This window comes from Staurois parvus, unplaced genomic scaffold (genome assembly GCF_062004578.1).
Source record: "Staurois parvus isolate SC_StPar_1 unplaced genomic scaffold, SC_StPar_1.0 ptg000604l, whole genome shotgun sequence".
In the NCBI taxonomy this organism is placed as follows: Eukaryota; Metazoa; Chordata; class Amphibia; order Anura; family Ranidae; genus Staurois; species Staurois parvus.
In genome coordinates, this window is record NW_028318400.1 from 8,063,760 (window position 1) to 8,077,781 (window position 14,022).

Here is a 14,022-nt window from a genome sequence, read left to right on the forward strand (position 1 = left end):
GAAACTCACTGAAGTATCTTGTGGTGGGTTACCAAAATTGCTACATGTACCTGCTTTGGTGCATTAGGTAACCCATTAAAATGAATAGATTGCCTTAAACCAATGCATGGTACACGTGCACTGAAATAGGGCAAATGGTCCATAAGTATGAAGTTCTTAAAGAATCTGGCACCTTTCAGAATATTTACTGCTATAGCAGTCACAGATATAACTAACCCCTCCTCTAGGTGTGCTTGGCTCAACTCCTTCGTTGTCCCAGATTGTCACAAACTGTTATACAGAGTGCAGTAAGTAGTGAGGGGCTGGAATAGGTAGATTCTCTATGACAGGGCTATGCACAGCACACTGACTCTTTTTTCCTTATGTATTCACTACACTCAGGGTCTAAATTATAGAGGGAAAAAGGAGATTTTAATTCATCAAGTTCTTTTTATAATTATGTGACTAGTTATATGCTGTACTTGGATCAAATTAGGAATTATGTTTATTGTACACTTAATATGCATGTCTATACTTTCTTTCTTTAAAGGCTACAGACAGAGAAGGAGATCCTATTACATATTTAATACAGAATGGAGATCCTCAGAAAGTCTTTAATATAACAGTAAGGTAAGACACTCTCACTGTCAATAAAAAGAAAAAACCCAACAACGTTAGGGTACAATATTTGTATAGTATAAATTAGGGGTCTCCAAATTTTCTAAACAAAGGGCCAGTTAACTGTTCTTCAGACTTTAGAAGGGCTGGACTGTGGCCAGCAGGAGTGGAAAATGCCCTGACATAAGTGGAAGTAGACAATGTCTCAGGCAAGGTGGTCAGTAGGATTAAAACAATTATATAGGGCCTATGGTCAATAGGAGGAAGTATAGTGCCCCATCATTGGTGTCAGTGGGAGAAATACTGCCCCATTATTGGTGTCAGTGGGAGATATAGTGCCCCATCATTGGTATCAGTGGGAGGAATAGTATCCCATCATTGGTATCAGTGAGAGGAATAGTGCCTCACTATCAGTGGAGTGATCCAGGACCTTGCTGTGCTGTCTAGCACTGGTAACTAGCCACATTTAGCTGTTTAACCACCTCCCGTCCGGCCATTGTATATAAACGGCCGGACAGTGGCAGTGCAGGTACGTGTGGCTGTTTATAAACGGTCTCCCCGCACCCTGCTTGTGCGCGCTCCCTGGGAGCGCTCAGCATCGCGATCTGGTGCCGACTGTGTCCTCCAGACACAGTGGAACACCGTTCGTTGGACGGGACCTCTGTACGAGGTCCCGATCATGTGATGCATATGCATTTTGCTGTATTTTTACTGTGTTTGTGGTGTGTTTTTACACAACATGTGACTCTCAAACCACACCAAAATGCAACATGGGTTTGTTTGTGTTTTTGCCACGTTTTCCATTCACTTCAATGGGGAGGTGCATTTTGGTGCAGTTTTGTTTACTGTACCAAACCTGCACAAAAAAGGAAGCAGGCTTTTAAAAAATGCAGTGGACTTGCAATGGATCAGTGTGAAGAGTTTTACATAGGATTACATGGTTACATTCTACTTCTACTTTTTTAATGCAAAAGCAGAAGAAAAATGGATCAGTGTGAAAGCAGTCTTAAAGGATAAGTTCACCTTTGGGAAGATGTTACATGTTCCACCCATTTTTGGGGTGGAACATGTAACATGTTCCCATAGCTGCAGCCACGCCTGCCACTCCCCCTGCTTCTGACAGATAGTATGAGGAGAAGTTTCCCCATACTATCTGTCAAATTTGAAAACAGCATGGCTGTGCTGGGCCACATGACCACGTCACTCATTCACGGACTTCCGTGAATGAATGAATGACAAGTCCCGATAGCCGTAGCGGCTGTGGGCTTGTAGTTCTCAATGAATTACCACAGCACTGTAGAGCGCCATGGTAGTTCATTGAAGCTTCCTGAATATCTGCTTGCTCATACATCCTGTACGGCAAGCAGATATTCTGTTAGGTCTGCAGGAGACCTGCATGGCATCAGCGATCTACTGATCACTGGTTCAATGCTTTCCAGGATCCTTTGGACAAAAATAATAAGTGCACATTTTTTTACCTGCAAAAAAAGTGCATTTATTATTTTTGTTCAAAAGATGAACTTATCCTTTAACATAAAAATACCTACTTCTGTGTAAATGGTTAATAGTTGCATGCAGTGCTGCACATAAAGTATATGCTGAACTGTTCAGCTTCACCAACATGATGTCATCTGATCAACCCCTAAGCTAGTAGTAATTTTATAATGAAAATAGTTTATCGAGGTGTGTTTAGGATAATGATCCTAAACACACCTCGAAATCCACGGGGGATTACATCAAGAGGCGTAAACTGAAGGTTTTGCCATGGCCTTCACATTCTCCTGACCTCAACATAATTGAAAATCTATGAATAGACCTTAAAAGAGCAGTGCGTGACAGACAGCCCAGAAATCTCAAAGAACTGGAAAACTTTTGTAAGGAAGAAGGGGCAAAGATACCTCAAACAAGAATTGAAAGACTCTTAGCTGGCTACAAAAAGCGTTTACAAGCTGTGATACTTGCCAAAGGGGGCATAGCATGCTATAAATTCTGCAGGGTGCCCAAACTTTTGCAGACGCCATTTTTTTGTTTTCTGTTATTTTGAAAGTGTAAACGATGGAAATAAAATGTAACTTTTGTTGACATATTATAAGAATGTCTAATCTGTAATTTGATGCCTTTTGGAGATTTTTCCATCTTTCCTTGGCTTCTTTATGCACATTAATACAAATGTTTAGCTGGGGTGCCCAAACTTTCGATCCCCACTGTACACTTATTAATATTTTTTTGCAGCAAGAAGACATTTTGGCCTAAATTTATGAAAAAATTAGGGTTTTTTTATTTTTTTTAATTGGATATTTCTTATAGCAAAAAGCAAAAAATATTGTTTTCTTTTTTCTAAATTTTCTGTCTTTTTTCGTTTATATAGTAAAAATAAAAAACCCAGTGGTGAATATATACCACCGAAAGAAAGCTCAATTTGTGTGAAAAAATTATATACATTTCATTTAGGTACTGTGTTGTATGACCGTTCAATTACCAGTTAAACTAGCACAGTGCCAAATAGCAAAAAATGGCATGGTCATGAAGGGTGTAAGCTCTAGTGGTTAACCATTGTTCCTCCCTAAGGACAGGAGAATGACATTTCATATAAGGCCCAGATAGTTACTTTTGGATTACTGCCTTTGATCCTAAATTGGCTCATGTGCAGCCTCCTCCCTTTCTCCACTTCTTCATCTACCAATATGACCAACTCCCTCTTAGCCTCCTTTATGCCCTCACGATCAACTGATCCTATGCCAACTTTTTCAGCACCTCCTTGGCCCTCTATCTTCATTCTATGCCCAGGATTAGCTCCTGATCTGTCTCTTCTCACTAGCCAGGGGTCATCTACCTATCCTATCCCCCTTGCATACCAGCAGCACTAGGTCTAGCTCCTGTACACATTTCACTTTCCAACCAATGTACATCCTTTCTGTATCCCTGCACAGGTGAAGTCAGATGGCATACTTGACCTACTAATGTTTAGCTAAAATAATATTTGGTTTGGTATTGATACATTTAAATACATTATGTGTCACTTAGAGGCCCCAAAACCAATCAGCCTAAATTAACACATTTTATGAATGGGCACATATTTGTTAGGGTTTTGTTGTTTTACTTATCTGTTGACTGATATAAATATATACTGCTGCAACCACACAGAAAGATATCAACTTCTCTGCAACTTTAAAGAAAAAAAATACACTAAAAATGGGACTTAATACACCATATTGCCAAAAGTATTGGGACACCACTCCAAATCATTGGATTCAGGTGTTCCAATCTTCTCCATGGCCACAGATGTATACAAGAAAGCACCTAGGCATGCAGACCACTTCTACAAACATTTGTGAAAGAATGGGTCACTCTCAGGATCTCAGTGAATTGAAGCATGGTACCGTGATACCACCTGTGCAGTAAGTCCATCCGTGAAATTTCCTTGCTACTAAAGATTCCATGGTCAACTGTTAGTGGTGTGACGGGCGCGGCGTCAGACCCCAGCCCTTCTCACCAACTTGTGACCGAAGGACCAGCCAATCTAAGACCAATAGTACATAATCCTAAGGGAGGACAGAGTTTATATACAGTATCAGCATATCACAACCTAGAACTTTAGAGGATATTAGCTTAAATATCTATATAGACAATTAAATCAATACTATTCCTTCCATGTTACCACTATATTGCAGATGTGCATCCCACAGGGGTGCCCCTTAAACCAAGATGTAACTACATAACCTAATATATAACTTAAAAGTACTCACATATTCAAAACAGTATTTCTCCATAGAGAATAATAATAATAATAATAATAATGGCAGCTCTATGAAAAAATATCTACTAGACAACATTTATATCACATTTATATCACTCTATATCAGTCTATAAATAAACCTTGTGTTCAAATTTTTAAGTATAAACAAAAGTACCCACCTTTTAAAGTCCCTTTTCTAATTTTTTTTGTTTACTTACTATATATGTTAGGTTGATTTACTAAAGGTGAATCAGCTGTTCACTTTGTATGGAGACATTCCCCATAGCTTGATGATTAAGATAACTTTCTTGCACATTATTGGGTATTCTTTGCAAAATGAAATTCCCTTTTATGGTGAAAATTTCCCACGCATAGTGAAGTATTCCCTTTTATAGATCATCCCCATAGTTCCTGTATACTTTCTGTTCATTGAAAATTACTTTAAAAGATAAAACAGATCTTTGTAGCATAAAAATGTATTAAATTTAGCTTTTAGCATCAACTTTTTCCACCTAGCTTGCTATATACTGTAGTTGATCAGTGTGGAAAAAGACACAAGTTGATCTAGTTTTGCAAATTATATTTATAAAGTTTGAACATTTTTGCAAATTGGTCTTTCATATGTCAAAAATAAATTTTACTGCATTCAGGCAATATGTAAAATCAGTCAGAGGGTTGTTAATGCTATCTGTAAAACAGTGCAAATTACACTCAAATTTATATTGGTTTTTAGGAGGTTTCTGTGCAGGACTGAATTACAATTTGATTATATTGCCATTTGACGATGTTTAGCCTAGCAGAACTGGTGCCTTTATGCAGTGTTACTTTTTTGTACATCATCTAGTTTGTAAGTTAAACTAAGACCTATACAAATATAGTAATACTGTGTTCAGGCACTGAAGGCCACTACAATATCACACACATATCATGTGCCTGAGAACACAGCCTATCTGTTAAAGGGTCTAATTTCCAATTTTCAAACATTTTAAATATTGTATTCTGCACCTGGCTACTCTGCCTGACTAAATACATTTTATTACCAGTATAGCTATGTAACTAGGCCAGGGAAATGTCACAAATCAGAGTAAAAAAGAGGTCAAGATATTCCTTAGTTAATTTGTCAGCTTTCCCTTCCTGCTCTGTGTGCCCCCTGTTGGCCACATGACACTTTGCAACCAACAGAGGGGTGAGGAGAGCATGAAAAGTAGGGCAGTAGAGAAACAAGGAAGAGTCCGGATCCATGTTTCACAATTGCAGAGCAATAAGGTGCATTTGACTTAAATGTACTTTTAAAAGCTAATAATGAATTAAATGATTCCTGATTGTTTGCTATAACAGGTTAAAACTGATGATGAAACTATGATGGGTTTTGGCCATGATTTTTTTAAATTTTATTTGCAAGTTTATAAACAGATGTTCCTTGTTATATTTTAATATTTTGTACACAACTACTATTTTAATAATGATTCATGTAGGGTGCACCCATGACACTGATTATCACTGATTGATCACTTTCTGACAGCCTTAAAAAAACCCAGACAATCTCATTTATGCAGACTAGAAGAGAAGGGATTCCCTCCTCTGACTCATACATCTGGATGTGTAATTTGATTTTCTGCCTTGACGTTTATTTACACACACAGGCTTTTCACAGGAAAATAATAAAGTAAAAAAAACAGCAAAGGTAGTCAAATTCCATTTGCTGAACATAGTCCTGAACATAGTATAAAAGGATAATATGATAATATAATAAAACCAGTACACATTTTATGTAAATGTAAATGTATTTGCTTGTCACCAACAATTACAATATTTTTTTATTTAGCTCTGGACTTTTAATCTTGGCAAAACCTCTGGACAGGGAAAGTACGGATCGTTATATTTTGATAGTTACAGCTTCAGATGGCCGGCCTGATGGAGTAAGTTTCTGACTAACTTTGATTAATTATGTTAATGTATTATGTTATTCTATTTGTATGAACTTTGAAATGTTTCTTTGAAATCAATTTGGCTAAAATATGTTGCAAGTCATACACAGATCATTATTTTAGAGGTTTATAAATTCCTTTGTCTAGTTTATTCTAATGAAAAAACACAAATTATTACACTTGTATTACATTTTTGAACAGGATGAATGTGTAACCATATAGTAAATAGATGAAAGGTCAAGTACTAAAGTGGAATTCCAGACTTGTCAAATGCAGGGCTGTCAGTGGCTGGCTTCAGGGGAGCTGACAATGGATACCCCATAGTAAGCCAATGGGAGATTTCACAGCAGAGACATTCCGTCTGTTGCCAGTGCTCTCTCCTCTCCCCTGAAGCAAGCTGCTGGGGAGATCATGTGCCTGGACTGCAGCTCCCTGAGAAAAGAGAAGTACATGCATTTCCTTCTACAAGGTAGTTGGTATAATTCAAGGAAAGAGGGTGAGAGCAGTTTTAAGCTTAGTTAGTTCTAGCCTGGAATTCCACTTTAAGTTGGTCTTAAACCAACTGAAGGCTGAACAATAAAAGCTAAATGATTCCTCCGTATGACAACCACATGGATGATCAATTCTCCCATTGCAGTTATTGTATTCGGACAGCCAGCCTTTCCGGCTGTCAAAACACCTAAACAGCGGCTGCATCTAATTTGATGCATTCACAGTTCTGCTGAAAATTTTCAAATACGCTAATTAGAATGACTGACTTTTGTCAAACGTAGCAGGGCTGGCAGGGCCACCCACTGAGTGCATTTCAGTTATTTCTTCAGGAACTGTACAGTGTATGGCATGTGTTAGCTATGTAAAAGCGTTATCAACATATATTTCAAATGCATGTGCCTTTGTTTGTAAATAATGCATCAAAAGAAAAGACAACACATTTAGTGAATTGATGTTGCGCCAATGTTTGTTTAGGTCACTTCACACCCTTGTTTCTATTTCTCTCAGAGAAAATGGGAAGCATCTCACGTTTAATTGTGCATGCAGTGAACCGTAACAGGTTTTATGTACCGTGTTTCTGTGACCTGGAATATTCTGGCAATGATGTGCTTTGCTGGCTTGCCCTTTATGTTTAACAACTTTGCATGATTACTAGGGACATGTTTTTATGATGGCATTGATATTCACATACAGCTACAGCTGTCATTTTATAACAGTAAATTCAAAAAAACATTATAATATGCACCATGCTATTGTTTATTATCTAATTCTGGCTCTGAATAGGATAAAGACTATAGCACAATAAACAAAAGGACAATGAAAAGAACAAACATGAACTTAGAGCTGATATTCTTTTTAATTGCTGCTAACACCAATAATTCTCAGGGGTGTGTAGAATTAATTTGATATTAAAGCAGGTATGCACTAAATGTATCAGTATTGACTGTTTACTTTCAAACACATCATCAAATCACAATCTTTACCATTGTGTCCAATGAGCAAATATGGACATTTGATCAGTTCTTTTTAATGTTTGGAACCTAAACCAATCATGAAAATTGTTAAAAATTACAGAGCAGTCCCTCCTCTTTTTCCGGGGCTGTGGCCTTACGGGAACTTTGGTTCATATATTTTGGGATTGCCCGATGGTATCTGTGATTTGGTGCAAGCTATCTGAGGTGGCTACCTCACTGGCGGGCACCCAGGTACGATTGTCTATGCAGACCTGCTTACTGGGGGCTCATATCCCGGGGGTCTTTGATGCCATTATGAGATTGATACATACTATATGTATTGCCACTTTATGGTCTATTGCCTTGCATTGGAAGTCCAATGCTGTACCCTTGACCTCCGTCTTACACAGAATTGATACTGTAATGCTCATGGTATTCATTATACCATATTGGATAGGATGCACTTATTTGATAAAAAGTGGGAGTCATGGAGGGATTGTAGACATCTATTGCATGATTAATAACATTCCCAGTGAAAGTCGTATGGCATATACTGTTGACAGATGTATCATTTAATCTACCTCATCATTTACACATTTCATGTTTCTGCAATCTTAATTTTTCTTTTCTTTTTCTTTCTTACATTAATATACTTCTCTGTATTGTACTATTCAAAAGTGCCTTGTTATTGTTGAACATTTTATTTAACAATGCGCTGTTGTTTTACAGTCTACTTTTATGCAATAAAATCGTTTGTAAACAAAAATAAAAAAATTACAGAGCAGAATAGAGAGAGCCTTGCATCCTGGTAGTTTAATAGCTGAGAAGATCTGTGGAAATTGTTTGTACTACAAGAGTAGTCTCAGATTGTCTGCCTATTATTTAATGGGGTTGGTTTACTAAAGGCAAATAGGCTGTCACTTTCCAAGTGTAGTTGCACTCAATTTGCCCAGAACTTGGTGAATGAGGCAAAGCTTCACTTTGTAAAGAATACCAAATTAAGTGCAAGGAAAAAAAAAACATAATTTTTGTTTGTACATGATTGGATGAAATCGTCAGAGTTTCACCACATTCACTAATCTCTGGGGTAAATTAGTGCAATTGCAATGGGGTAAATCAACCCCATTGTATGGATGACTGTACAGAGCAATTCCAGTCCAGAGTAAATGTAAATCAGTCAACTACTAATGCCATTAAGAACATATTTCAACTAAGAAAAAATCAAAAAGTCAACTCAATTTATTGTAAAGATAAAGTCTACTGTAGCCTCATAACAAAAAGGTGAGTATCTAGCTGCTCGTCCCCAACATGAATATAGATAAAAATGTCCCCCTATGGGACTTTAATGCACCCTGAAGAAGATCAAAAAGTGGAATGTTCGAAACACATCGGTAATTTTTGGGAATGTTGTTTTGGTGCAATGTGAAGGAAAATATCCTTGCAATAGTTATCAGAGCTAATGTTTTTAAAGATAATGCACTTCTCACCAATACTTCTATGTAATAAAATATATGATTTAAAAAAGTTATTTTTTTAGTACACGTGTAATAATATGTTTGCTGCATTAAAGTACCATAGGGGAATATTTTTTTATCTAAAGTATTTTTTTTATCTAATTGTATCCTGAGCCTAGCATCCCTTTCAGTCATGCTTTTCATTTTACCTGATTGTCAATCTTGTGTCCAGTATGGATAGGCAAGGCAAGGCTGAAATGAGCTTAAAGACGGGTAGGTTCACAAATCAGTAAACACACTGATCTATGTGTTTACAGGCTCAAGTCCCAGTGCATTCAGACTTAAAAGATACCAGAAGCTGCAGGACTTTTTTGGGTAATATGGTAACCAGGAAAGCAAGGTGAATTTCAGGGAAAATCTAAGCCTTTTAGCTTTTATTCACTGCTCCAGATTATGTACAAAATGTTCACTCTGATTGGCAAAATTAACCTACTGCCTAATGATAGCTTGAAGCCTAATCACTGAAGCTTGTCATAGACAATTGACATTGATTAATTTTATTATGGTTCAGTACACTCACCGGCCACTTTATTAGGTGTACCTGTTCAATTGCTTGGTAACACAAATCAGCCAGTCACATGGCAGCAGCTCAATGCATTTAGGCATGTAGACGTGTTCAAGATGACTCACTGAAGTTCAAACCGAGCATCAGAATGCGGAAGAAAGGGGATTTAAGAGACTTTGAATGTAACATGGTTGTTGGTGCCAGACGGGCTGGTCTGAGTATTTCAAAAACTGCTGATCTGCTGGGATTTTTACACACAACCATCTCTAGGGTTTACAGAGAATGGCCTGAAAAAAAGAAAATATCTAGTGAGCACCAGTTGTGTGGACGAAAATGCCTTGTTGATGTCAGAGGAGAATGGGCATTTGATTTCAGTTGTGACATTCAGATGGTCAGAATTTGGTGTAAACAACATGAAAGCATGGATCCATCCTGTGTTGTATCAACGGTTCAGGCTGGTGGTGGTGCTGTAATGGTGTGGGGGATATTTTCTTGGCACTAGCAAGGTGTACCTAATAAAATGGCCAGTGAGTGTACAGATATGTTGCAACCTTAAAGTAACACTAAAAGCTTTTTTCTGTTAATAACAAACAGCTTATACTTGCCTGCTCTATGCAATGGTTTTGCACAGAGCAGTCCTGATCCCCCTCTCGTGCTCCTGGCCACTCCACCCAGGTTAAGTGCCCCCAGAGCTCCCAAGCCAGCCCTGTGTGTTCATAAGACACATAGAGCATGTTCTGGCTCCACCCTCGCTCCATGCTCACTGGTTGTGATTGACAGCAGTGGGAGCCATTGGCTATGCTATGTCTCAGCCAATTAGGAGAGAGAGACCCGGGAGAGCTGAGGCATCCCTGCACAGCACTGAATTACGATAGGGCTCAGGTAAGTAGGAGGGGCTGTGGGGGGAGCAGCACACAAAAGGTTTTTTACTTTCATGTATATAATGCATGAAGTTTAAAAAAAACCTTTAGCAACCACTTTAGCAAGCATACCATTCAATAGTTTTGAGGAAGGAAATGTGACCATATTTCCATTTTCAATCTATATAGGTCCTCTGAGATAAGTCTGTTTACTTGAATATGTTGAGAAATAGGCTTAGATTAGTATTTTTCTTAATTTCATTTTTTCTCTCATTCTATCTTGTTCATCATTTAGTCCTCATTTCTTCAGCAATTCTCCTGTTCTCATATTTCTTGTCTGTATCTTTCATTCCTTCTTTTCCTGCTAGCTATATCTTCTATGATTTGAGTGTCAAAAAACCCCTAAAAAAGGAAAGAAAAGTTTAACATCATAATAGCCCAAACTTCACTCTATTTCAGGTTTTATTCCTTAATATCTTGAAACTGTTTTTCTAATATAGAGCCACTAAATTGCCAAGCCCCTAATCCATTGCAGTTTGTTTTCTTTTAAATAAACCTGAGTAGTGAACATTAGGTAACTATTACAAGGATATGTTAGGATACTGTCCACGCTGCAGCATTTAGAAAAAAATTCCATTTTATCTTTAAACTTGTTTTAGAAGTATAAATCAACTAAAAAAAATGTAAAAGAACAAGGAGTGAATAGCAAAGTATTATTATCATGTAATGTTACTCTATCACAAGAATGTCCAGACAGAACAAATATGGTGCAATACATGCAACAATTTATTTTTTAATTAATTATTTACAGAAATGTAAATTTTTTAAGAAAATGAATTCCCTTCTGGTTTAATAATTATATTTGCTCTAAATATACTGTGTGTGTGTATGTGTGTATGTATATGTATATATATATATATATATTGACAGTATGAAGGCCTGCCAGTGTATAAAGTAAGGAAATGGGAAACAGAGTTTGCATGTATGCAGAGCGCAGTGCTCTGGAATATTCATTGTTAGTGGGGGTTTTTTAGGTTTTCTCCCTCTCTGGTATTCCTAAATTGGATTTAAGAGTTTAGAGATTTCAAAGAGCTTTGGGAGGAAAGAAAACTCCAACCCAGTGTCCAAGTCCTCCAGGAGACTGGAAGGCTGTTAATGCAGGTGCACACAGCCTGTCGGAGATCGCCGCGCCGCTGGGCTCGGCGCAGGCGCAGTACACCTCCCTGTACGCGAGCGCCGGGACTTGGCCGACCGCGGCAATCAGGTTCGCGCATGCGCAGTAGTGACCACGGGCGCGCGCCTGGCACCAATGACAGCGCAGGGCGGGATATTTAAATGGCCCTGAGCTGTCATCCAGTGCCTTTTGGTCTCCTTGTATCCTGTGAACCTGTGAACCTGTTGTAGTAAGTTGCTGACCCGGATTGTGCCCTGACCTTGCTGTTTTCTCCTGTTCTTGACCCTTGCTTGCCTGACCTCTCTCCTGAATGCCCCCTATTGGATCTGACCTGCTGTTGCTGACCTGGCGTGTGACCCGACTATTCTTTGCCCGCTGCTCTGTACCGCACCGTCCCCATAGTTACCGACCCGGCTTGTATGACCCTGCACCTGCTCAGCCATCCATCCATCCATCCGTCCCTCTCAACGGGGTCTCCAGACCTCCTCATACCTGGCTCTCTCCCGTGGGAGCCCCTGGCGAATACCCCTACCACTGACGGGTGTCCTCAGTAGTCACGACCTGGTCCTGGGGTACTCCAAGTCCATCCCCACCATCAGGGGCCCTGGTGAACAAGTACTCTGGGGCTTAGACTCCGTGCGCTGGGAACATCCGATCAGTGGAGTGCTAGTGGTACCGCCGGGCGGTCCCTTACACAGCCCTTATAAAGAAGGACCTGGGCTTAGTTCAGGGCTGCCCTTAGTAGACAGGCGTGTGCCACTCAAGAGACATCATTCCATGCTGGGGAGCTCCCTTGTACATAGGGCTAAGAGAGTCGAGATTGCTAAGTTAGCCTTGTTGACTGAGAGAACCAAGATGACTAGACGAGTCCAGGGGACTGTGGGAATCTGGAGGACTCTGAAGAATGAGATAGCCCAGGGTGCATGAACCACCCCTATCCAGAGGCCAGGGAGTGGGCCTGTGCAGCATGGTGCTGAAACTGAAAAGGCTGAGAGAGCTAAGAGAACCCAGAGACCCAAGTTAGCTGGGAATTTTGAATGAACACAGAGGTATTATGTAATGGTCTGAGCGAACATAAGCCAGTATTGAGTATACTCATCATGGTCAAGAATATGTGAACACTCCAAACTGCTTAATTCAGGTGTTTCCACTGAATGCCAATGTTAATGCCGCAGCATACAAATATGTTTTAGACTATTACGGGTGAAAGAACAGACTGCAGAAAATTGGCCACTCAAGTTAGTAAGTACACATGCTTACAGTCTGCCATCTCTGGCGACTACAGCCCTCCCACCAAGCACTATGGACAGAAAGCATCCAGAGTGTGGGCTGAAGAAGAATGGCCACTGAAATCCATTACTGTAGAAGTCTATGATCTGAAGACTCTGCCTTAATGGTGGCGACAGCCCTCCACGTGTTTTATAGGCCTACAAAACCAAAAGAAGCCTGTAAGTTTTTAAGATAACACACACAGTCCACTGATGAACTATCCTATGAGGATAAATGAAAGTATTATTGCAATTGCTAACTCATTTGAGAAGGAAAGATAGCACCCATAAATATATTAAAATGCAGCTAGGTAGGTGCCAGTTGGAAGTCTCTCTGCAGTAGATTTGTCTGCTGTGTGCACTTTGCATATGCCATGTATTCAACCTGATGAGCGGTTCTGGGGCTGATTTGTTCACTCTGCAACCCTTTCCTATTTTATCCTTTCCTTGTAAGGGAGTAGAAGTAGCTGATATATAGACAGATCCTGGTACTTATACCAACAGTTCTTAAAGTTAAATTCAACCCTAATGCAAAATTATATGTATTCACAGATACCTAAGTTGTTGGAAAGTATTTTTTTTTTGTCTGTTCCAAGATCCACATTGCATCAGTTAGCAAGGTAATGGATTCTTACTTCATATGCCTGTTACTAGCAGAGGGTAGCTAATGCTGAATGTGTTGGTAAATTATGTTACAATCCACAACAGGAATGAACAGATCAGGGTGACAGTGCTGTTTCTATATGCTGCACATAGAAGGGCAGTGTTGTTACCCTGTCACAGAAAGTTGCTTTGACACCATTTTGCAGACATTTTTATTTCACAAAACAAGTCTACAGAAAAAAAGGAGAAAAGCAAGGAAGCAAACAAATTGATTACAACTAAAACCATTTGTTTGGGTTTGGATACACTTTAAAGGATACGTTCACCTTTTACATAAACAAATGTGAGATAATGGGCTTCAGTAGTTTAAAATAAACTGTGGCATTTATAAA

At 39.1% G+C, this 14,022-nt stretch overlaps 1 protein-coding gene across 1 annotated transcript in view; it reads left to right on the plus strand.

Annotated features, from left to right (window-relative positions):
• The window catches only part of PCDH15 (protocadherin related 15), a gene marked incomplete at its 3' end in the record, with an annotated part of 1,039,494 nt that overhangs the window by 856,120 nt on the left and 169,352 nt on the right, over window positions 1–14,022 (plus strand). Inside the window, exons 18-19 of the mRNA XM_089692803.1 lie at window positions 530–609; window positions 6,159–6,252. Of these exons, the coding sequence (XP_089548929.1) occupies window positions 530–609; window positions 6,159–6,252 (174 nt within the window). The remainder of the gene's footprint in view (window positions 1–529; window positions 610–6,158; window positions 6,253–14,022) is intronic.